At 37.8% G+C, this 25,012-nt stretch overlaps 1 protein-coding gene across 5 annotated transcripts in view; it reads right to left on the bottom strand.

The window, feature by feature from the left end:
• Nucleotides 1–25,012, bottom strand: part of OSBPL6 (oxysterol binding protein like 6) — a 98,217-nt gene that overhangs the window by 48,975 nt on the left and 24,230 nt on the right. For all 5 annotated transcript variants that reach the window (XM_040603461.1, XM_040603463.1, XM_040603462.1 and 2 more), the window contains exon 2: nucleotides 3,989–4,226. In XM_040603461.1, coding sequence (XP_040459395.1) covers nucleotides 3,989–4,090 — 102 coding nt within the window. In that variant the 5' untranslated portion in view covers nucleotides 4,091–4,226. The remainder of the gene's footprint in view (nucleotides 1–3,988; nucleotides 4,227–25,012) is intronic.

Genomic DNA, 25,012 nt, shown 5'->3' with positions numbered 1-25,012 from the left:
CTACAAAATGCTGATACCTGCCTTAGGAAATAATGCTTTCAGGCGATTACTTAGGCAACTAAAACACAGTGGTTATAAAAAGCTAACCAGGCATTTTCCAGCATAGACATCTAGGCAAGACCAGAGACTTGACTTTGCAATCATGCTCTGCTCCTAAATTTCAAGACCAAGTAAACATCATCTGCCCAAACTCAGTCCTTTCTGGCTCCCTTGAGTACATCCTTTCTCCTGTTAGTCAATATTGCTCTTACAAGAAAGAAAAAAAATTTAGACTCAAAGCTCAGCGCAATAAGACTAAAAGCTTTTCTCCTTTTGTGTTTGCTGTGTGGGAAAACAACCACGGATTTGTTGAAACAGCAGTCTGACAAAGAGAAACAGAGAGAGAAGGAGATAACAGCTGATCATCCCTGCCCCGAAAAAGAAAATTGAGACATTGGAAGATAAATCCTTGCATTTAAATAACAGGCATAGCTAAATCTACTTCACATCATGTATTAGCTAGCCTTTAGATGTTGGTCAGAAAAGTCAAGATCTTTCCTTTGTTCAGTTTCATTATTACTCTCCTATATCACTCCCTCTGTTTAAATAGCTTGAGATCAGGCCCCAGTTTACCAAACTGCACGCTGCTAACTCTATAATGTATTTACTTCTTGTATTTACTTCTTTCTGCCTTCTCAGTACAGTATTACTACACATGCATTGCAGAGAATATATAACATATTACAGCATGCAGTGTGACTTGCATACTTAGTCAATAAATAAAATATTGAATATTTATACATAACTCACACCCATCAAAAAGAATACACAACACGATTTTATCATATTCAGCTGTACTTTCTAAAAACGGTATTAGTTTTCCTCCTTTTTGTTGTGCAACAGAATACAACTAGCCTTTTCAGAGTTTCACGAGGGATGAAAAAAAAAAATCTCCCTTTCCAGAACAGCCCACATAAAAGGCTGTCAGAATTGCAGTTTTTATGCACAACTTTGTGTGGGGACTCTTAGTTTTCTTAGGGAGATCCCCTAACAGTGGAAATGATAGGGGTTCTATGCTCTGCAACAGCTCCACAGTAGGAAAAACTGCTGTTGCTCCATTCTAAAGTATTCCTATGAAGGACACTACAACTGCCCTGCCACTCCCACTCTGCTCAGCTCAGGGGTTAAACAAACCAAGTGGTCCTAGGCCACATTCTATCTAATAGTCCAAATTAACCATGATTTTGATGAAAATTAATGACACTGAAATTCCTACGACGACAAAAATCTGAACCCAGTTTTTTGGTTATTGCTGGCTTCAGTAGTCTGTTCATTTACCAATTACTTAGTCACGGAGCCTGCAAATTGGCAATGTCAAAGCTTTTGCTGACTGCTAATTCTCTTAGGTGATGTATATTGTGCAAATAAGAAAGCTGCCTTAAAATGCCAGCATAATGCAGCATGACATTTTCCACTCTCACTGAAATGATTTATCAGTCATGTTCACATTCATTGAGCCTCCTGTGCCATAATTTATTGGGAAACTGTTCCATAATTGCCAGTATGACTTTGACAAGAATTATATGATGAGAAGACTTCAGTCATTAACTATCTAGAAATATCAAGTGCTATCCTCACATATGACAATGAAAGCTACATTGACACTTCATCCAGTCACATCACTTTCCACACCCATACATATTAGCCCTTCAGGAAGGGTGCTTTTCTCCTAGCTGCTATGAAAAGTCCAAGGAGACAGCAAGGCACAATTTTCAAGCCTTTTCAAAGTAAAGACCAACAGCCCCTGAACCAAAATCCCCTACCTATCATTGAATGTGAGGGAAAGCCTATGAAAACCAAGATAAACACAAATAATGCCAGAAGAAAAGAAAGAAATTAGAAATACAGTTGTTACAGTAGCTGGTATGATGAAGCTGGTTGATTTACTGTGTCTACATGCACAAAGGAAACATTTGTATGTTTATTTCCCTGAATATAGTATCATTGCACCTCACACTGTGTTGTATGCTGTACCTCAGTTTCATTGCAGAAAAAATTGCCCACCCATTCATTCTCCTGCATATTTCTCTGCCTTTAACACTGAAAAGCACTCTAAAGCAAAAAAATTAACGCCTAGCAGTAGCCTTTCCAGTCCACATTTACATTCCTAAATATGCTTGTTAAGCACTATCAGACATTATTGGATCCAAGAGAGCTCTAGATGCATCACACCGTCGACCTCTTCAGCATTATTTTAAAATCATGCTTCACGTTTCAGTGACCAAATATGAACTTAAGCATCCATTTCATTATGATGACAGGTATACTTTGCTCTACCCCGTTGCTATGGTAACAGATATGGTAGCCATTAGTTTTACGGCAAAATGTATTCCCAAAAGGTAATTTTGTTTTTATTCTCACTTGTACGATCATACCGAACTACTTAATTACATAAAGAACTCAAAGACTATGCTCTTAGCTGAGCTCAGCAGCTCCTACAAGTCTTGCATTCACCTTACTTGGCTATAAATGTGGAAGATAAAATATACTGATGCTTTAAATAAAAGATGTCAAAATTCTTGCTTCAAATGGAACTACTAAAAATTAAGAGGAAATCATATGCTAACCAGGACTTAACTGAGTAAAGTATCCCAAATCCTGTACAGCATGAAAGGGAAAATATTTACCACCTGTAAGAATACAATTTTTGGCTTCACTGAAAAGCAATGGAAATTATTTTTAAAATTCCGGAGTGATTTCTCACATGTTATTGAATACACATCAGAATTCTTCTCCTGGTTTAACATTTTGAACATGCCTTATGGTAAGAATATTTACATTCAAAACTGTAAATGTTACAGTTTTCATCAAAATTCTCAGTTTTCAAAATTTTTATAACTCAGGTAAGGGAAAAAAACTGTATCAGCAGCAGTTGAGAAAAGTGTCAGCTGCCATACAAGTAGCTGTGAAAATGTTCTTAAGCTACAGCCATTCAAGTAAATGCATAACACAGCAAACAATTATTTAAGTTCTTTCTCCTGCCTCTTTTCCTTGTCAAGCTGAAAAGAAGCCAATATTGCATTAATTTAAAAAATTTCACAATATTTTAGATTATGAAGTCATTATATTCTTACATTTTGTACATTTCTTTTTTAAACATAATTATGTTAAACTAACTCAGATGATGATTTAGTGTTCAAGATTTCCATGGATCAAAGTTTTAAAGTATTATGTTTCTGTTCTAATTTTTAGTATCAACCTTTGCATTTGTAAATATACAGATAACAACCTATCTGAAATTTAGTGGGTAGCTCTGATACTTTCTGAAGTGATCCCACTGATACTGGATCCAGACTGTACTCCGAGTCCTAAAAAAACCACAGGAATGCCCTGGCTGTTTTGAGGGGAAATATTATAGCCCTCATCTCAAATGGATCCTTCAGAAAAGACAAATTACACCCATATAGATAAGGGTGTTGTGAAAATGGAAGTCTGACGTAACTGAACTAGTACTATATGATCTGGGACAATCAGTGTAAATTTTTAGTAAATCAAATAATATTTAAAATATCAGGTGCTTCTATAAAGGATGAACAATGTGATACTTAAATTTAATTGAAATATCACCTTGTAAAAAGATAATATATCTCTGTAGTTACATTTACAAAAAGAGATATTCATAGAGGACAAAACAATTGGAAGCAGGTAGGTTCATGCTGCCCAAGAAACCACTTCCCAGAAAACTTCAAAGCACGTTTCCTAGTTACCCACATGATTATAACCTTCCTGCTCCAGTGCTACACGTAGTGCCCATGTTGCTTCTGAATCTTTTGTAAACCACTTTAGAAAGTGGGAGTGATTTAAAAAAAAATCAGCAGTTCTTGGCTATAGTAATGTTATCCAGTGCTATAAGCAAGTGAATTTAGAGCTAGTGAGAACTAACAGCCATATTAAAAGAATAAATGAATAATTTCACCAGATGTTACAAACATCTAGATCTTTTCCTTACCTGCCTCCTGTCCCTCTGAGACGATGATGAAGAGGAGGCACTTCTATGTGATGGAGTGGATGTTTTGTGAGCTGGAGATACACTCTTCTCCTCTGAACTCATCTTTGCAGCAAACTTGTAGTAATGATCTTGTGCTCTTATCACTCATGTACAAAAAGGCAAAGGATAGTCTTCTGCATCCTCATGTTTCACAGTTTATTGACAGTCAAAGAGGAATTCAGTTTTAGCTGAACTGCACCTTAATAAAGAAGAATGTGAGAGAAAGAGTGAATGAATACACCTTCGCTCCAAATTAGCTCTGCAGCAAAGAAACATGTTGACAGTCACTATTTAATCCAACAGATCTCCCACTTTTTTACTTCCTTTCCTAACAACTACCCAGTACAAACACATATATATATTGTTCTGCATTCTCACAAAAGATGAAAGTGGTATCACATTATTTCAAAAACTCCTACAGAAAAGCTTAAGGAATTTACACCACTTCTCTGGCAAAGTTTACAAATCCTTGACAAGGGGTCGTTATCCCATCTTGCATAATATCAAAACATCAAGTAATTCCTTCGGAGTTCCTGTACAACACACAAACCACTAAACACCCCATTATATTCAGCACTTCTTAAAAATCCTGCCAATTAGACTGAGGACTCTGCAAGTTGTTTTTTAAAAGCAGGCCCCTCTTTCAAAGATGGTGGCCTTGCTGAAGGGCTGGACAATCAAGTTTCACAGATCACCACCTTTCAGATTGTGCAGAGCTCACCACAGGCTCACGTCTCTCTCTCAAAGATGACTGAAAGATAATACAAAACGCTTCGACCAGAAAACACTTTCAGCCACAAGACTGTGGCCTGGGGTTATTAATCTTTTCATCATGTATTTGCTGAATCCCAGGTTAAAAAAAACCCAACCAACTACTGATGAAGGCAGGAGCTACCCAGGGCCAAGCTGATGCTGTGGCTGCCGTGTTGGGTGTTCTAGGCACCCAGGCACAGCCGCGGGGGCTGTGGGGACGGGGCGGCCCCTCTGAGGTGCGGGCAGCCCAGGGCCAGACACAGCCGGTTCCAGCCAGCTCCGCAGTGGCCCTGCCGCAGGGCACAGCTGAGCCCCTCAGTAAAAAGATATTTAAGAAAAGGCACAAAACACCATAAAGGCAGAGAGGGAGGAAGGAGGAATAAAACAAGTGACAAACAACCCTGTGAACACCAGGGTCAGAGAAGGTGGGGAAGAGGAGGTGCCCCAAGCACCAAGGCAGAGACTCCCTGCAGCCGTTGGAGGAGATGGATAATCCTGAAGGAGCTGCAGGCCATGGAGCACGCATGCTGAGCAGATTTTTCCATGAAGGACTGGAGCCTGTGAGGAACTCATGTCAGAGCAGGGGGAAAAGTGTGAGGAGGCAGGAGTGAAAAGGAGAAACTACTATGTGCCAACCACAACCACCACCACCTCCATGCCACTCAGGGCAGGGGGAGACTAGAGGTGTCAGGAACAAAGGAGTGATGCTGAACCTGGAAAAAGCAGGGGGAAAGGTGGTGTTTTAATGTCCTTCATTTCTCACTACCCAAATCTATTTTAATTGGCAATAAATTAATTTTCCCTAAGCTGAGTTTTGCCCATACAATAGTTGATGAGTAGTCTCCCTGCCTTTATCTCAACCCACAAGCTTTCTCATCCCATTTTGTCCCCCCCATGCCACTGAGGCAGGGGAGCGTGAGCAGCTGGGTGGGCATACGGCTGTTGGCCAGGGCTAACCCACCACAGACCACAGCTACAGGGGCCATTCTCTTTACTGTTTACTCGGCCACTGTGGTGTATATACCTCTTTGTGAGTATTAGATGCTTTCTCTTCTCTCCACCCAAGCATTTAATTTCCATCTGAGAACAGAAAAATAGATACTCAGAACTGCACAGAGGATATTTGTGTCAACAGCCAAATGCTACCTATCAAACACTGTCAAAATATTGCAAGTACATCACCAGTTTATCACGACAGTTCAGCAATGGAGTTATAGTTGTCAAAGTTTAACAAATTACTTTGATCTTGCTTCAGTTGATAGATACTATGTCTGATCTTCCATTACCCTAGGATAAAATCGTTCCCTGAATGATGTCACCTGTTTGAAACTCTCATCTATCTACTCCACCACCCTCTAATTTTATGTTTTTTATATATATATAAAAATAGTGCCCTTCCCACATACACTGTGATAACAGCACACCAAGGGTCAGCACAGCACAGCTAGCTTTAGGTGGGTGTGGAGAAAGGTGCTGTCCTGAACCATGTTAAATGAGACCAGGACAAAAACACATTAACTAAAGCTCAGATATGACTGCAACCTCAAGAAATTATGACATATTGAAGACAGAGCTCTGACTTCTCCAATCACAATCCAATCACGAAATAAATGTTGACACAGAAGAGAGAAGCAGCCTGTCAAAATAAATATTAGCAATATCAGAGGTATGGATTTTGCAGCTATCTTGCTTCACGAGCCTCTACCATATGGTAAGTCCATTGACACTGATTAGGGAATCTCTGTCCTCTCCCAAAATCTGAAGATGTTCGACTGAGCCTGGGAAACTGCACCAACTGCAGTCCAGTTTGTGAAAAAGCTGTTAGTAGAAATAACGAAAACATACAAATAGATGACTTGCATAAACCCAGTGATAAATAAACCTGCATGTCATATAACAGATAAATAGAAGTTCTCAATGAGTAACTCCAAATAAAATCTGTTGTGTTGTTCCTTACTCTGATTAAGTCTTTTCTGCAAGAATGCCCAGAATGCTTTATAGACTACTTAATATCTTGTGCAGTATTGGGAGTAATTTGAGAAGACAATTTAGGGTGCAAAACTGAGTCTCTAGACATAAACAAACCAAAAATACGTGACTGTCACTGGCATTTCAAGCAAAACATTTTCACACTGATCTATCAATATGGGGCTGTTTCTCATTTGGGAGGGAAGAGGTTTTCTGTGGTGCTCTGTAGCTGTATAACACAATCATTCAATATTTGAGCACTCAGTGGAGGCCAACCTTTGTTCTTACATTATGAGGAATATGTAACAGTCTGTTCCCCCCTTTACTACTGACGTTTCATGTAGGAAAGTCATAACCAGACTTTTGTTACAGTACATGAATGTTGCTAACCCAAGAATATAATGGAAATAAAACATCTCAGTGCGGTAGCAAAGCTGTGGTAATTTAATAGACCACTTATAGGAAGTAAGCAATCTGTCTTTTTTTTTTTTTTTTTTTTTGTAATAAACCAATCCCTTTAAAGCCACTATATGAGAATCAGCCACATTATTTCAGCAAAGCATCCACTTTTTAAGGAAAGGCTTTAATCAGTTCATTTTGAGATTTATTTGCAAATCCTGTCAGAAATAATAAAGGGCCAACTCCAGATTCAGGAAAGTTATTGACATGTTTACAATAGGGGAAAAAAATAGAGCAAACTTTTCTCTTTTAACTCATAATCAGTAATTTTCATCAGGAAAATCCATTTCCCTCATTTTCCTGGCAGTTTTAATAGCGTAATTGCTCCAGCAATAACTTTCAAGGTGAAAATTTAGAGAAGTCATCAAAAATCACATGTTCACCCCTGATCACTGAATTTTAAACCCTAGACAGATACCAAAACAACACTGTTGATCTAAGAGGACCACTGATTATTTTCAGGTCCAATATTTATAAGTAGGAATAAATGAGGTGCTGTAGGAAATCTCAGAAATCTTATTAGCACTAAAGGGTTTTTAAGGTAGAAGATATTAGACTGTGTATGACTGTGTTACCACTGCTCCTTTCAAGTATTTTAAAAGCTGCATATTCAAGACTTGGATAACAAATGTACACGTCTAACTGCAGGCATTTGTAACAACACTGGCATATAAAAACTCTCAAACTGATACTATAAATGGCAATACATACTGTGCCTAAATACTGCTATAAATAGCTCTTTAGCCCATATTCAGGAGGATCTAGAACCTGGCTGTAGGTAGGAAATGAGTCAAGCCCAGCAATACCCCTGGAGAGGAGGAGCTCTGGTACAGACCTAAGTGCTGTACTTGGTCAATGCAGTTTGCAATTTCCATGATCACAGAATCATTTAGTCTGGAAAAGACCTTCAAGATCTTGTCTAAGTCCTTTAACTCCACACAGCCCTACAGGCTTGGGGAAGAGCGGCTGGAAAGCTGCCCGACAGAAAAGGACCTGGAGGTGTTGGTTGATAGCCAGCTGAATGAGCCAGCAGTGTGCCCAGGTGGCCAAGAAGGCCAACAGCATCCTGGCTTGTGTCCAAAACAGCATGGCCAGCAGGACAATGGAAGTGATTTTCCTTCTGCATTCAGCACTGCTGAGGCTGCATCTTGAATACTGTGCTGAGTTTTGGGTCCCTCACTATGAGAAAGACATTGAGGTGCTAGAGCATGTCCAAAGAAGGGCAACAAAGCTGGGGAAGGGACTGGAGCAAAAGTCTTATGAGGAGTGGCTGAGGGAACTGGGGTGGTTTAGTCTGGAGAAAAGGAGGCTCAGGGGAGACCTCTTCACTCTCTACAACAACCTGAAAGGAGGTTGTAGGCACGTGGGTGTCGGTCTCTTCTACCAGATAACAAGTGACAGCACAAGAGAAAAATCACCTAAAGTTGCACCAGGGGAGGTTTAGATCATATAGTAGCAAAAATTTCTTCTCCAAAATGGTTGTCAAGCATTGGAACAGGCTGCCCAGGGAAGTGTTGAGTCACCATCCCTGGAGGTATTTAAAAAGACATGTAGATGTGGCGCTTAGGGACATGGTTTAGTGGTGAACTTGGCATTGTTAGGTTTATGGTTGAACTCAAGGTCTTTTCCAACCTAAATGATTCTACGTGCTGAACCAAGCACAGCAGTGATGATGATCTTCCCAAGAGCATGGAGTCAACCAGCTGCCTCTCTGCTGTGGGGTGATCAGGGCACACCCTCAGCCTCCCTTCTACAGCCAGCCCACTGCTGGGCTTCAGCAAAACTCTGAGATCTTGTGGTCGCTTATAGGGTTTACTATGTGGTCAGATGTTGGCACTCCTTCACCTCACGGATTACTTGCTGATTTAGCTAAACATGTAACTAGATGTACATTACTGTAGCAATGCAACCACTAAACTCTGATTTAAAAAAAAAAAAGCAAAAAAGAAAAAGCCTTGCTATTTTATGTCTTATTTCACATGACGATAGACAAAAGCAGTATTTACCTGTTTTAAACATGCAATTTCCTGTAAACTCTTTCAAGATCAGATAATTAATTGGCTAAAGCACATTGTTTATGTCAATGAGAGCAAAGTCTAAACCTGTTTCACTATTCTTAATTAGGCTACCACTTCTCCTGGACTGATAGCCAATCATGCAGGAGAAGTAATGGAAAAAAATACATATTTCATGGATGTCATGTTTTACAGCCCTGCATTTGACAACCTCCCATAACAAGCATTTGCTGGAAGAATTGTCAAAGCAATTAAAATGAATTAGCATGGTATTTCCCAAAACAGTGAACAGTGACTACGTTTATTAAATGCAGTGGGTTTTGAAGTCCTTAGGCTTTGCTCTGGTGGTTGGGTAAATGGGTAGGGAGTTTGAGGGGGTTGATTAATGGGTAGGGGGTTTGAGGGGGTTGATTGCGGGTGGTGGTAGGGGAGGAATTTTGTGGGTTATTTGCTTTTAAGGTCTACTTCTGTACACAGTCTCTACATCTTAAACAGCATATTCCACAGGAGACTGCAGTATCAGCAAACATCACTGGACACTTATTATCATGTCATCCTTAACAGAATGTATTGCCCCCAAACATTTTACATCTGGTATAATTTCTTTAACACTGAGGTATCTTTTTTTTTTTCTTAGTGGCTAGTCCAAATATGTCCCAATAATGTAAAAAGTAAAAAAAATATTTTAAAAAATATTTGTATGGGCATATATATCCTGTAAAATACACAGTTAACGACAGACTTCATCAAATAAATGGATGAGGTCAAAAAACAGATAATCAGATTCAGGCAAGAAGAGGTCAGTACATCTGCCTTCCCTATTTTCTGCTTGCCTACATGATTAAGCCAGAGTTTTCCGCTATTCCAGAAACCCTGAAGCATACATGGTAATTAGTGGAGTTCCACAATATCCAACCCTCCAGTTTAAATGATAATTTCAAAATAAGCCCTCAACTCATTTGCAGTCTCTGAGGATTGCCTCAATAGCTGAAGCGACCCTAGAATTTTCATTAGGATGTCTTTGTTGTTCCACATTCCTCAGGCTATCACAGTAATAGAATACTATTGATCTGCTTGGCATGTAAAGATTTTGCATACTACAGACACAGCACATCAAACTGTGTTGTATGTATTTGTAACAGACTGCTGTGAGCAAAGGGTTAAGCATGTATACATACTTACAAATTCATAAACACAAATATGCAATATATACCAGTTAAACATTAAACAGGAAAAAGTAACTGGTAGATATTATCAACCCTTCTAGACTAACCTAAGTCTAGGACTTTTTAAAAAAAAAAAACAAACAAAAAAATACCGCAACACATACTAACCCATCCCTCCACCCCTTTTATAAACTGAAAACATTGCTGGGGGATTTTTGTTTCCATAAAAATTATTTCAAAGAATCACATTTTTCAATTCTTGAAAAAAAAGCCATAGAGATTGAAAATTTTCATCAAAACTCAGGAAATGCTTTAAAGAATAAAAAAAGTTTCATGTATCCTGATGTTTTTCATGTGAAACACCCTCACAATTTTCAATAAACTCTTAAAAAAGAAAAAAAACCAACCACCCCCATCTCATCCCCAAAATAAATAAAAAAAAAACCATGACTTTTTTCCTTATTTTGGTAATGATTTTTTTCTTTACTACTGGGCAACTTGGACAAAGGAAAAACAGATTTGAAGCCTAAACACTCTTAAACTGGTTTTTAATTAGTGTCTCAACTGGACAGTGATCTAAAGCAAAGAACCTAATTTCCCTTATTAAAGGGCTAGAAAATGTGTTCAGAAAAATGGTACTAATCCTGCAGAGCACTGGAGTCTAAAAGGTGCTTGTGCCCCTTGAAATCCATGTCTGGCTGCATTTTACTGCCTTTCTTTTCTTAAACTATCTCTTATTTCTCTGCATGTTTTATTTCCACTACCACACAAACATTGCATTTTTGCCATATGGTTCAAACCTACCATGTAAAATTTTGATTCAGAGTAAATAACTGCCTATTTTATTGATCTTGAATTTTAAATGGCATTATCATCATATGCTCGTAGGGAGGATGCCACACCAAAAAAAAAAAAAAAAAAAAAATCAGTGCTGTCTGAATATAAATACAATGCATTTATGGAAGCAAATACAAGACTGCAGTTGATGGAGTTTGCTCAGGTCAAAGAGAACAGAGAAGGAAGATTAGTCAAAGCTTCCACTGAACCTTTTTTGGGGGGGGTGCTAAACAGAAGGTCACATTCAGGAACAAAAAACAGGATGCAATTTTATTCTTAGAAGCAATTAGCTTGACAAACTAGTGTTTGTAAGTGTAAGTGTCATGGCGGATCACAGCTGCACAGGATAATGTAGTTAATGGCTTATATATAATTTGGGACATATCAAGAAGGAATAGGCAGGCTGTATTACCTTTGTGACTGCTAGTAAATCACTGTGTCCAGTTCTGCTGCCAACATTTCAGAGACATTCACAAATGGGTTCAAGAGAGAACCATGAGCATGTCAACAAGACTGAAAAACATCACTACTAATAAAAGATTTATAGAGGTCAGTCTATTTAATTTGTCAAAGAGAAGATTGAAGGGTCACTGGATGACGATCTATAGCCCACTACATGGTGAGGGGCAGGGTAGGATGAAAGGAATTTATTATTAGAATTCTTCTCAAAGGTATAACAAAATCTAAGAGGAGAAAAAGAGAGAGATAAATATATGCAGGTTAGAAATAAGGCACAGATTTTTAACAGTGAAGATAATTAAACACTGATAAAACACACTGAGGAATTCATTCAAGGCAGTCTAATGGCCTATTCCATGGTAAGAGCTCAGGCTAGATGCAGCTTCTTCCTCTTCCTTCCCACAACTGAAACCAATCCATGAACAAAAAATCCCAGCAAATTAACCCAGAAAAAGAGGGATAAAGAAAAAGGAATAAATTTCTTTTTTAAAATTTTTAATTTTTCTCATTTTTAAGAAAAAAAATCCTTAATCCTGATTCTGGTGCACCCCAACAATCTGTCCACTTGCAGTTCTCCAATTGTATCCTCATATGTTGCTAGGCATTTATTAAACCTGATCTTTTATATGGAACTATGTTAAGTGTTCTTCAAGTCTAGAGCAATATATATTCTGATTACTGCTAACATTTCTTTTTCTTACCACTTTAAAGAAAACTGTCTCACTGACATATATGTTTAAAACATAAGTTTCCATGGAAGAGCAGGAGCACATAATTTTTAAATCTCATTACTAACTGAATTTCTTTGCACTTTACTAAGTGATGGTTTCATTAGAAAGGTAGAGAACAAAAATAGATTATTATTGTCCATTTCAAGGAAGTACCAAAAATGTCTCAAGCACTTCACAGAAGAATCACAGGCATGACTGAAAAGACCATGAGATGGAATAATCGCTTTTGAAGTTCCTGCAAAATCTAAGATATGTTGACTGGAATTAAACTGAGCACAAGAACAGCCAAGCTGCTCAAAAGTAGTTTCCTGAGAGAGCAAATCAGTGGAAAAAAAAAAAAAAAATCCCTTTTCTCTTAATACACAGCCGGTTACCTCTGGATTCTCTTCCAAGAGGGAAATACATACTATTTCCTATCACCACACTAAACACCAAGTCCTGCATACATCCATAGCTAGATATGCTTAGTTCTTCCAACTTTTGAAATACCAATTAATCAGCATTCAGCTGCACTGACAAAAAACACAGTGTAAAAACACTCAGAAGTAACATTCATTTTCCATAGAAGGAACTCTCAACTTCAAACACTACTACTGATTTCAGCTGAAATGATACTACACTAAATTGCCTCCTCCTGTGCACCAAGAATGATCTGACACACGAACAGAAATGACCTCAGGCACTCTGCACAGAAAAAAATATCCAAGTAATCCTAGAATATTCTTATCATTGAAAAGCTGTACGTTTTCCATTGGTCACTGATTTCCAAAACATAGACAGAAAACTACTCCTAATATGTATTGATTTTTATACATAAAAAGATTATAAAACCAGAAGAGACTACTGTGGTCATCTAACATAAAAAGGACCAAGGGAATTTTCCCACTTAGCTTGGGTTTAAAATAAACCATGTAATTTTGTAAATCATCCAACACCAATGCAAAAGCATCCAGTGGTGTGAAGTGACCACAAAACCTAAGTTCTTTCAAAAATTAATTTTGCTGCATTATTCAAAATATGCGTGCTATTTCTCTTTAAATATGTCTAACCTTAAACCTTAGCTAAAGGCTCTTGTTAAACCTTTGTCTACTACATGGAAGAGCTCTCGTCAAATGCAAAATTTGCTAGTGCACAAATATACCAGTTTTATTATTGATACAACACTTTAAGCATCTAATGTCAGTTTTCACAGCTTTCTGAAAGATTTGTAATACCTTTGATAAAGTTTAGAGAAGAACTGGCAGAATTAAAAAAACTGGCAAACATTTCATAGTCTGATGCACAGAAAGCTCTGTATTTAGTTAATTAGGAGGAGGGTTGAAAGGCTGCTTGAGCAATAATAAGGTAACTTCCTTAGTTCTCAGAGCAATGCACTTGTTCACAAACTTCTAGACTTCAGCATGCTACTTAATCACATTGCATACAGTAGCAGACATGACGTGCTTCAACAGAATAACAGTTAGGTGTATGCTCAAGCAATTATTCCAATCACAGATGAATTTCACAATAGCCAGTTGCTTATATACTCATAATAACCCACACTACACTCTTCCATCAGATTTATGCAAAACTCACATAAGCTATGCAAGGCACTAGTTACCAAAGAGACACTGCTTGTGAGGCTGTTAAGGCTTTACAAATTATAACAAGAAGCCTGAGGGATGAAGGAAGGATCAAATTATAAGAACATGTCAAAAAAAAATCACAAAAGTTTTTGGTCACAATTAACTTTTGTGTATCCAATAACTTAGCAATACAGTAAACATGCCAGCTGGCGAGTAGTACTCTCCACTATTTCCTTGTGTGCTGAGAAACAACCATCATTCCCTCCTAACATCAAACATGGGTATTCTCTTTGAATATAATATACAGAAATTCTACTTACACTTCCCGTAATTAGGGACAGGACACTTACATTTAGTACCTTTTGGTGTCTTATAGAAAGCACCAAGGTTAGTAATGCCCAGCTGAGAATCCTGTTTCATCTCTCTAAGAACAACTTGCCTTTTAACACTTCAATGAGTATGATCATTATTGCATGACCTGCTCGATTAACACCGCCTGCAAGATGTGAAATTAGTTTTCCTCTACTTGACACAAAATAAACCACAGTATGTACAACAGCAGCAACGAATAAAACTGAGATACTCAGATGAAGCTATGCAACCTGGAAATCAGGCATACCAAGCTCCGTCAACCAAATGAAAAATAGGTTAATTTTACATAGACCAGAGAGGAGGACTATTCTGTGCTGGCGACCAACATTCACACCTGCCAACCTAGCTAGGTGTTTGCAAGCTATCTGATGCTTAATAACATCTCCAGCCCCCAAGTGCCCTATGAACAACCTGTGATAGCCAGCACAGAAGACTTGTAGGGATAAAAGAGCACAGATCCCTAACACGCCACTATATAACATCTTACCTTTTTACTACAAATTTATCCCTCCCCCCCCCCCCCCCCTTTGTGATCTTGCGTCACCCCAGATTCCCACAATTACTGTGGGAAATCCCAGATTCCCACAATTACTGTGACAGGTCCCCTTTCCTCTTTCTTTATTCATGCTACTCTCAATAACTGTACACAATCATAATCCTCTGAATTTATCTTTCCTTTTCTAACCCAAGCTCTATACATGCCCCATGCTCTTTGTTACACAGCCCAGCCTAGAAGGTCAGGTCACAGCAACAAATACTTTAGAAACAATTTAAAACATACTCTGTATTTGCAAAAAGCTGTTCCTTCTGGGAGAGGCCACAGCTGCAGATCCCAGTTATAAGAAAAAAATAAACAAATTAGAAGAACTACGATTAGAATTAAAAGACTTAAACATCTGCACCCTGCCACTTTGCAATACACAGGCCTTCCTCTGTCTATGGCTGAGGTATGAGAAAGTTTTTCTTCAGCTTGATCTGAACAAAAACTAAATGGCATAACAACAAGTGAAGTGTCTTATTTCAACACTGCAAAACCTGTGGCAGGCTATCATTTTATCACAAACTGTTCGGAATTTTCTTTGCAAAACAATTTGTAATGAGGGGCTTAAAGTTATGCCAGCAACTCAAGTGTCAGCACTTACACGGTGTTTTTCAGCTGTACTTCTCAAAAGCATTTTAAGAAATAGTAGTTTAATTTTAGCATGGAGTCAAGTCAGTCGCAGCAGATACAGTTTGCAGGTTGCAATCAATTCTCACAAAGTTCTCATTAATGATCTGAAATAAGAGTTCCATTCAAGCTCTAAATGGCAAGTGGCTGCCAATTATGCACAACACCATTTGTCACTGTGCTTTAGCAGAAAATTTACTAGGAACTAATACATTTTCTTTTGTGCCCAAATGCAAAATTCCCAAACTTATCTCAAGAGAAAATTCCAAACTGCCTAATTTCAATACAACTTTAGAGACCCAGAATAATTCTTCAGCTTCATTAGTAAGAAACAAATTCAATTTTTGACAAATTAAATCATGCTTTAGGGTTGCATCTAATTTGATAGTCTTGAGAGCAAATAACTATTACCTAATGTTAATAACAAATGTGAGTAACCTAGTATATTTATCAAAATTTAGTACACATTCTTAACTAAAAACACCACACAAATCCAGTATCTCATATTCAGTACCAAATTTTCAAAACTTTGATTTAGCAGTCTATTAACCCAATAAAAGAAATAAATGAAATACATTTTTTAAAAGGAAATGTTATCATTTCAAAATATCAATAGATTATACAGGAAATCAAATTTCTTCATTTTAATTTCATTTTTTTAACTGTCCAAATCATGCTATATTTACAAGGTGCTTATATATCTTACTTTCTAACTACACTGATAAGGACAAAAAAGTTTTAAAAGCCCTCTGATAATTTAAGGTGAATTAAAAACTTTTTTAAAACAGGCAACACATAAAATTATATATTGCTCTTCTGTGAATGTCACAGTTTCGTATCTTACATATGTAGAAGTAGACATGAGAGGTGCCTTTTGGAGAGCTGCTCAGAGTAACAGTGAGCTAGGTCAAATACAAAACCTGCAGCAAGCTTTGACACACATCACAGAACTCGGAAGGTGAAAAACTGACGTTTATTTTAAGCTAACATGAGAGAGAAGGCAAATGAACATTAGGGGAGCCGGGTGGTGGTGGTGGTGGTGTTTCCTTCTTTTCCTGAACAACAACAAGGGCCCCGAGTTGGTCAGCTGCTAACCAAACATGAGCAGTCAACTGTGAGGTTCCATTGTGAAAGCAACACTCAAGCATTCTGCTGTCTGATATGCATTAATGTCAAAGCGAATAGCAAATGCTGCAACTGAAAAGAACAGCCAAAAGGCAAACCCAGCATCTGGCCTGCGCTGGCCAAAGGGAGTGACTCAGCTACAGTGACAGCACATAGTAAGAGACGATGCAAAATCTAGTAGTCGATAGAATTCCTACTCTAGTGCAGAAAGCCGACGAAGATAACAAATACAGCTGAAAGAGAGCTGTTCTGCAGTCTTGACCATTTCCACATTGGTTGGCTGGACAGGATGAGTCATCAGTCACACAGTGATGGCTTTTCATGAATACTGACCTTGCTTAATGCATAACGTTTCTTTCTCCAATACATTCAGTTAAAAGTAACATCAATTAAGGATGAATTTAGATTTGAATTCTGTCTGAACTCAAATAAATAACATCATCATCTAAAATAACATCTTGCCCTCTCATTCTTACGAACATCAATGAAATAACAGAAAGCCTTGACTGTTCAACTTCTGTGTTTCCTACTTAAGACAACAGTTAATGTTGTATCATACGCATAGGGAGGTCTAAACAGCTACATAATATACCACTGAACTACACGGGGGTTTTACCAACTCAGAAAATGAAATCTTTCATGCACACAAGGTAACACAAGATTGATCAAGAATAACTAGAGTACAGTTCAGGCCTAAATCTGCCTCCATTTCAGCTCATGGAAAGGTCAACAGTGCAGGAACAACCTTGAAAAGGAAACAAAAAAAAGTTGGAATTGTTCCTGCTTTGTGCTGTGCAAAAGGCTGATTTCTTTGGACTCTTGTGATGGACACACTATCATCACTTTATCAAAAAAATGGAAATGACAGTGGAAAGTTAGTTATAAATCTGTATTACAAATTGTAGAAGTTTTCAGAACTAGGATTACAACTAATTTTTCATAATAAAGTTTTTATACACACACACACTTTACAGAAAAGGGAAAACAAAAAGACACTAAAAATATTTTTTAAATCTTAGAACATTTTATTATAGTTAAAAGTTGAAATGAAATATTTATTCACTGCTCTTCAGTTGTTTGCTTAATTATTAACTTATATGATTATCATGTACTATTAACTCAAAGAAATCTAACCAAAATATAGACTGTTTTCCATCTAGGTATGAGTAGGATGAAGAACCAAACAGGGAGTTGCTCAAAGTCTCTTACAGTTCACTCCACGCAGACAGCCTTCAAATCCCAGGAGGAGCACCAGATGTTAGCAGTGGTGGTCACATCCTCATTTGGTTAGGTTATCCCTGATGGCCATGCTGCACCTGTGTTTTCTGCATGGCATTGGACAAGTTAGTATGAGAGTTCATATGATGTATTCACCTGTCTGAACAGATCAGTAATTCTAAGGAGTACCTGGAAAATTTTACTCCTATTTACACTTTGTCAACACTAAGGAGTTGGATTACCAACACAACTTTTTTATATGAGCAGCCTTCTGGACTTGGCCTGCGAATATGCCACGTAAATGAAAGGAAATTTGCTTTCAAAACATAATTCAGAGGAGCCTAATTTTAAAATTTAACTTAGTAATTCACAAAAATTGAGTAAGCAAACTGTAAAATACCTCACTTTTTTTTCAAAAACAGGCAAGCAAAACTGTCCAATCTAAATTTAGTAAGCAACAAATAACCATAAATTAAGACCTCTGCATTAAGACCAGTGAGCAACTGCAAACCAAGCTTTATCTGCAGATGCAAGGAAGTTAGTATGACTCTGCAGTATTTTAACCTTCCTTAGTAATTCCTGAGATTTGGGGCAGTCTACTCAAGGGGAGAATAGTCGTTTGCTTTGTGATGAGCTTGTAATGAAAAGATACAATGAGCAGTATTTCAAAAGTATAAATTTTTTAAGTACTGGAAAAAGCACCAAAGACAATCATTGAATCAGCATGCACCTACTGTCTCAAATCATCTGAGTGAAACACTTGCTGCGCTGTATACACAGGATAGCATGTGCAATGGTAGCTAAAGATGTGGCTGTAAAAGTGCTACGCACTCTCAGCACAGTGCCAAGCATGTTGCATGGGTTTGTCCTAAATAAAACATAATAGAATATGGTCATAACAGTTTCCAAGTTTGCAGCAATCCACCACAAGCTTTTACAATCAGAAAATGTTAATAGGACCATATAAGGCTTTGCATTGAAGTCCACCAATTCCTAGCAACAATGTGAAACATTTCCAATTTGTGTTAAGACAGCCAGAAAATCGGAGGGGGGGGGGGGGGGGGGGGGGGGGGGAGTCTATGACCCTACAGCAACTTCTGAAATTATGTCATGAAAAGAATGCCCTCCCATGTGTTAATCCAGTGCTGACACACATCTGGTTTCAAAATGAAAGCAACTAGTTACGACACTGGTATTCATGCTTTCACTGCCTGAATAAAATCCCACTACCTACCCCTTCAAGTACACAAAGCACCTCTACATCACACTATCTATAATGTAACAATCCTCCATCTTCATACAATGTCTCGTTACCAACAAAACGCAACAAATATTTTTTTATTCCCCGTCCAGTTTCCTCTGCTTGCTCTTCCTCTGGTACCTCTGGCTCTATCTCCCATAAAGTTCCATAGCTGACAGCTCAAAAGCATTGCACTCCACATCCATCCCTTGCTTACTGGAGCACGTCCTCGTCTGCGGTTGTTTCATTTACTCTCCACTACCTATCTAGTCTCAACTGAAAGGCTACACATACAACAACTGAACCAACAAATATATATATATATATATATATATATATATATAAAAAATGTTGTGCTACAGGAGTTATTACTTATATTGTTGTGCTACAGGAGTTACTACTTATATTCCAATGATTATATTAATATATATTATAGTCCTCAACAAAAAAAAATGGCTTTTAAGGTAGCACCAATTAAAGGTTAAGAATCTGTGCAACTAGTATGTTCCAAAAATAAAACTGATGACTCCAAACACCTCAGGGATTATTCATTCTTGACTGACAAGGCCTTTGTAGGAACCTTCTGCCTCAAAACTGGATTCTAAAAATTTTCTTGAGAATAGGCCCAACATGTTTTACTTTAGAAGAGCAGGGAGAAACTTGCAGAATGTAAACCTAGGTAGATAGATCATTAAATCTGTTACTTTTTTTGCATAATTGTGTCACATTTCAGATGAGTATTTCCCCGATATACTATATATCATAGATTAGAGATGATGGTACTAATTGACCGTTCCTAAGTATAGTCAGCCTGCCACAGCACAGGAATGTAAAAACAGAATGTACAACACAGCTATCTCCACAAGGCAACACTGAAATGAAAAAGATTTTGTCAGTGTCTGGGAAATCATAGCTGGGTATTAGACTTTGCCATTGGCTAAGAAGGTATTTCTGGAACTATTTTTGCCTGCTTTTTAAGTGTTCTTTACACTAACAAATCATTCACAGATTGTGTTTGTCAACATGATCTGTAAAAAAAATGTTTTTTCTCACACTACACAACAAAAAGCTGCCATGTTTGAAATGCTGATCTTGGCACAAAGTATTAAATCAAGCTCTGCCCCCAGCCTCCAGAGAATGGCTCAGCAGGAGCTAGCTCCCAAAACCATTTTTATAAAGAGGACTAGCCTGCTTGCCCAGACCATGTTTTTCACACAGAGGTTTAAAGAAAAAACACCGTTTCATTATTTATAATGACTATTTCTAACTCATCCTAATGAATCCAAAAAGGAAGCTATAGAAAACTAAAGAGCTTTTATATTCATTAACAAAGTAATTACATGTTGTGGTTATTTGCTTAAACAAGCCTACAGCGATTACCCTTAGGAACCTGTGGTAGCCAACTGCCAATACCACAGTATTTGCCACACACTGCATTAATCCACACGCCAAAAAAATCAAAGGCTAAGGATGTCACGGAGACCACGGCAATATTCATTTTACCTGCTAATGCTGTCAGCTTCTTAATCACATCCATTACAGAGAACCTAAAGTACAAAGAACTGGCACAGCAAGTTAGAGAGCTGTAGCAACTATCCAAGAGCATGTGTATGGTAACAAACTGCTGTATGAAAAGGAGTCTGAGGGAAGTTTTTCAGTGGTCGTAAATATTTTGGGTCAGAGAGCTTTCCAACATATACAGAAATTTGATTCCAGCACCATCAAGGATGGTAAACACTTGAGGAAAGGTAATTTATGATCAAAGTCAGCAACATCCATAGGATCAACACTGTGTTGATGCCTCCTTTATCGTCTCAGCATAGCAAAACTGAATGGTGAAGTGCTGACATGACAAATCATGTTCTTGAGATGCTACTTTGAACACAGCTGGCTCCTTTCAACATTGAGGGAGCAGCAACTAAAACATAAAGCAGCAGCAAGTAGAAAGAAAAGGTCCTAGAATTAATAGGGTTCTGCTCCTTATAATATGATTTTTTTTTTTTATTTTATTTTTTGGTCCTTTTAACATGAGGCAATGATGCCTTTAGCTTGACAGGAGACAAAAATCCCAGTAATAAAAGGATCATCCAGCAACTGTAACATACAATTAAGACTGCAATATTCACAATTGCAGGATGATTCAGCACAGAAGATAGTTAAGAGAAGGATGCATTATAAACTACCTTTAAATTGTCTTTGAAATTTAATTCGGCCAAATATTATGATTAACCCAGCCTATCCTCTAAATGTGGAAGCTGTCTAAGAAAGCACAAGTAAGAGAAACATTAAGCAAAATACTGAGTTTACATTTTTCTGTGTATACCTAGCAAATATTCAGCTATTTCCCTTGACTTTAAAATACAAAGCAAAAGCAAATGGCTAGTATACAATGTAGAAGTCTCATATTGTTTAATTTTATTAAAATGTTTGCGTGTTCTCTCAAACCCTTTATGACACTACATAAGTTGGTCTACCACAAATATGTATCTTATCTTCCTCTCTCCTCCCCTGCCTCCTGTTGCTCCTATTGCTCTGAGGCCTTCAGCAAACTAGACCTGGCACTGCAAAGGTCCCTTTTCAAAGGGAAAAAACACCAGTTGGTGGATGGCTTGCCAGTACTGGCAAGACCAAGTCAACAGTGAATGTAGAACATAACTCTGCCTAGCACACAAAGGACTCAACAGTGGCACTGATGTTGGGACTTTTCTGTACGGCCTCACTCAGAACAGGGTAAAAGACAAGGAACTGGCTTTGTTCTGCCACTTCCATATCAAAAAGACCACAAGGACTTCACTTTTGTATGGTCCTGAGCAAAAGGGTTGTCACATTTCTGTTGCCTTTCTCTTCCCCTACCACCACCTTTATATATTTGCATGGCAACCATCACCTCACTAGCCTGAGTGAAGTAAATGGAAAACCAGCAGTTCAAGGAACTTAGCAAAAGAGAAAGAGAAACCTGTCATACGCTGCACTTCATTAATCCAACTACTGCTGGTTATACAACAAGACAAACTATTTCAAGAATATGTAATTAAATCATTTACTCTATTACCTAATTGACAATACCTTCCATTAATTGTAGATAGATTTCAAGCATGTTTTTCTTCATAACTTCATCCACTAGACAAACAAAAGCATACAACATGGAGATGCTAGAGAATTTCATATCCAGATGTCCAACATTCCATGTTTTTATTCAGCCCTGGCTGTCACGCTAATTTCAAAACTTGGTTCCTTTATAAATTGATTTTATTTCTTTGCCTGAGTCAGAAAAGACTTATTAGCTAAGTTATGATGAAATGTTCCAATGATGGTACATTCAATCAAATGGAACAGAGCCAAAGACTTGAGGTACCCTTTTCTTGAAGCATCTTCCAACTACAAATACATTATCTGCTCCAGACAGGCATAAATTGAAGTTACTACTCTTCCCTTTAAAACTGCTGATCGTGACCCTACTACATAAAATAAGGAGGTGAAAACCAACCTGCCTACATTTAATGTTCTAGTCCCACCCTGTCTCAGCTAAAATACTCTTACATTTTGCTTCACAACAAAAAGTTTTTATTTAGAAATCAAAAGGAAAACATCACCTCAACTAACGGCATGTAAAAGTCTGCCACAAAAAGAAGCTCCAATATAGGATCAGTTACCTGGATATCTAGCTCTACAATTTTGAAGCTGAAAATAATGCAAGACAAGAAGTACTGCAATAGAAGCTCCAATTCCTTATGTTGTCCTGATCACAATACACCCTGATAAAACTATTCACAAATTTTAAACTAAATCCATTATTCTTCACTATGAGGAAGCTTGATTATAAATGGAATAGATAGTCCACACCTATTCATCAGTTCAACTCTCTTTTTGATCCAACTGCTATGTATGTTGTACAGCACCATCTTCATAATCCTTAACAGTAGATTTAGCCATAATATAGACCTGCTTGGACAAGATGACAAGAGAAGTGGTATTTAAAAGGCCTGTCACTGAACATCAGGGGGACTAGTCTCCCCTTTTGCCAAGCACTTGGGAATTGTGATGTGCAGCTACCCCTTCAAGCCAGAATGGGTTTCATGAAAATAGGGAGCTCAAAGCAGCATGATAGAAAGTAAAGAACAGAGGAAGGTAGTCATCAGGCCAGGACTCATCATTTTCATATGGTTCACTGCAATTCAGTAATTAACTCAGTAGTTCCTTTTTTTTTAAAAAAAAAAAAAAGCCAAAAAAACCAACCAAAACCACCAAAAAAAAAAACCACAAAAAGAAAACCACCCACACCCCAAGGTATTAACTCCAAGACATTTCTCTCTGTTGATGGCATTATTAAACATTTGAGTTTATTAACATGTAAAACCAAAGTGACATTCTGCAGCTGACGAACAGGACAGAAATAAATAATACCTACCTCTTGCAGTATTTTCCCCACAGTGTCTATTTAATTGTATTTTAATAGTGGAAGAATGCTGAGCTAGCTCTCCTTGAACTGTTGTTTCACTGTAACAGGGATAAAGGTTTGTGGATCTGCAAATATCCAGACAGCACTTAACTGGCACTTGAAGAAAATGGTACAATAACATCCCAGGAAAAAAAATGTTAAAATATCCCTTTTCAATATTTTTTATGTGTTTGGAAAGAAAGGAGAAATAAAAGGTAGAAATTATAGAAAACTGAGATTTTTTATAAAAGTTCCTAAATGTATACGTTGTAGTGTTCTTCCATATCAGAACAAACACAAGATTCATCATTTCATTTATAAAAGGAATCTCAGTAATTTCCTATCCAGCTAAGCTCGCACACCCAAGTCAAATACCAGAGCTGCAATTCACAACTCAGAAATAGTCAGAGCCCACTGGGTCACATTTTCAAAGCAGACGGAGAGCAACCAAATCCCACTTTTCACTAACACCAGTTTGTGGTCTACCGCATGCAAGAAGGCACTGGTGTTACTAATGCAATCAATAAAATCTTTCCCATCACAACAGCCACTATGACTACTGCCACTCTGTCTTGCCTGAAAGCCCCTGGAGAGAAGCCAGAGCTAAGGAATGCAGAGTTTGCATTATCCTCCCTCCTGAAGCCAGTTAAGACAGAAGAACATTTATGACTCACTGCCTACACTCTACACTGCAGATACCGGGAATATTCTGCAGTGTCCTAAGCTCTATAGTCACCCAGAAAAATTAGAATTTTCAGTCACAGTGACACTAACTATTCTAATTTAAAATATTTTATTTATCCTGATAGAAAACTGTTTTAGACTTCCACCATTTGCCTGTCTGGTGGGCTGAAAGGCCGCAAGAGCCAGTTATTACAGCAATACTTTTACTCTAACATACCACAACAAAATACTTCAGACTTTAATTCTGTAACATGAAAACCAGCATCCCAATTGGGATTATTTAACAAATGCTTTAAAACAGAAATGCTGGCAAAACTGTAAAAAAAAAAAAAGAGGGGGGGGGGGGAAGCCCAGCACACACATGCAAGCTACTGGAACAGGGCTGCCCTCCAGGAACAAACAAGCACCATCAAAAATGCCAGCACTTCCTGAAAACCTGCAAGTATCACCTGACAATTACTATATAATATCATTTCTACACATGACAACTGTCATCACAAACTTTAGAGTAATTAATCTAAGTAGCATATTTCACACGTGAGACAAAGCAGCTGAGAAGAACTCTGGATGCTTTGCAATCTTCAGCAAAAGACTCTAGTGTATCTCGGTGTACAAGATCACCTTGGAAAACCAGAAAAAAAGAAAAAAAAAAGTCCATGTAACATAGCCAGTTCAGAGATATTACACATGTATGTATTTGTCACCAAAAGAGGGTCATTGAAATCAACACTGTCATTTAATGGGTCTCGTTTCTTACTCTAAGTGATACATGGAAAAGACATAAATC

This window comes from Falco naumanni, chromosome 8 (assembly GCF_017639655.2).
Source record: "Falco naumanni isolate bFalNau1 chromosome 8, bFalNau1.pat, whole genome shotgun sequence".
In the NCBI taxonomy this organism is placed as follows: Eukaryota; Metazoa; Chordata; class Aves; order Falconiformes; family Falconidae; genus Falco; species Falco naumanni.
This window is presented reverse-complemented; position numbering and strand designations above follow the sequence as displayed.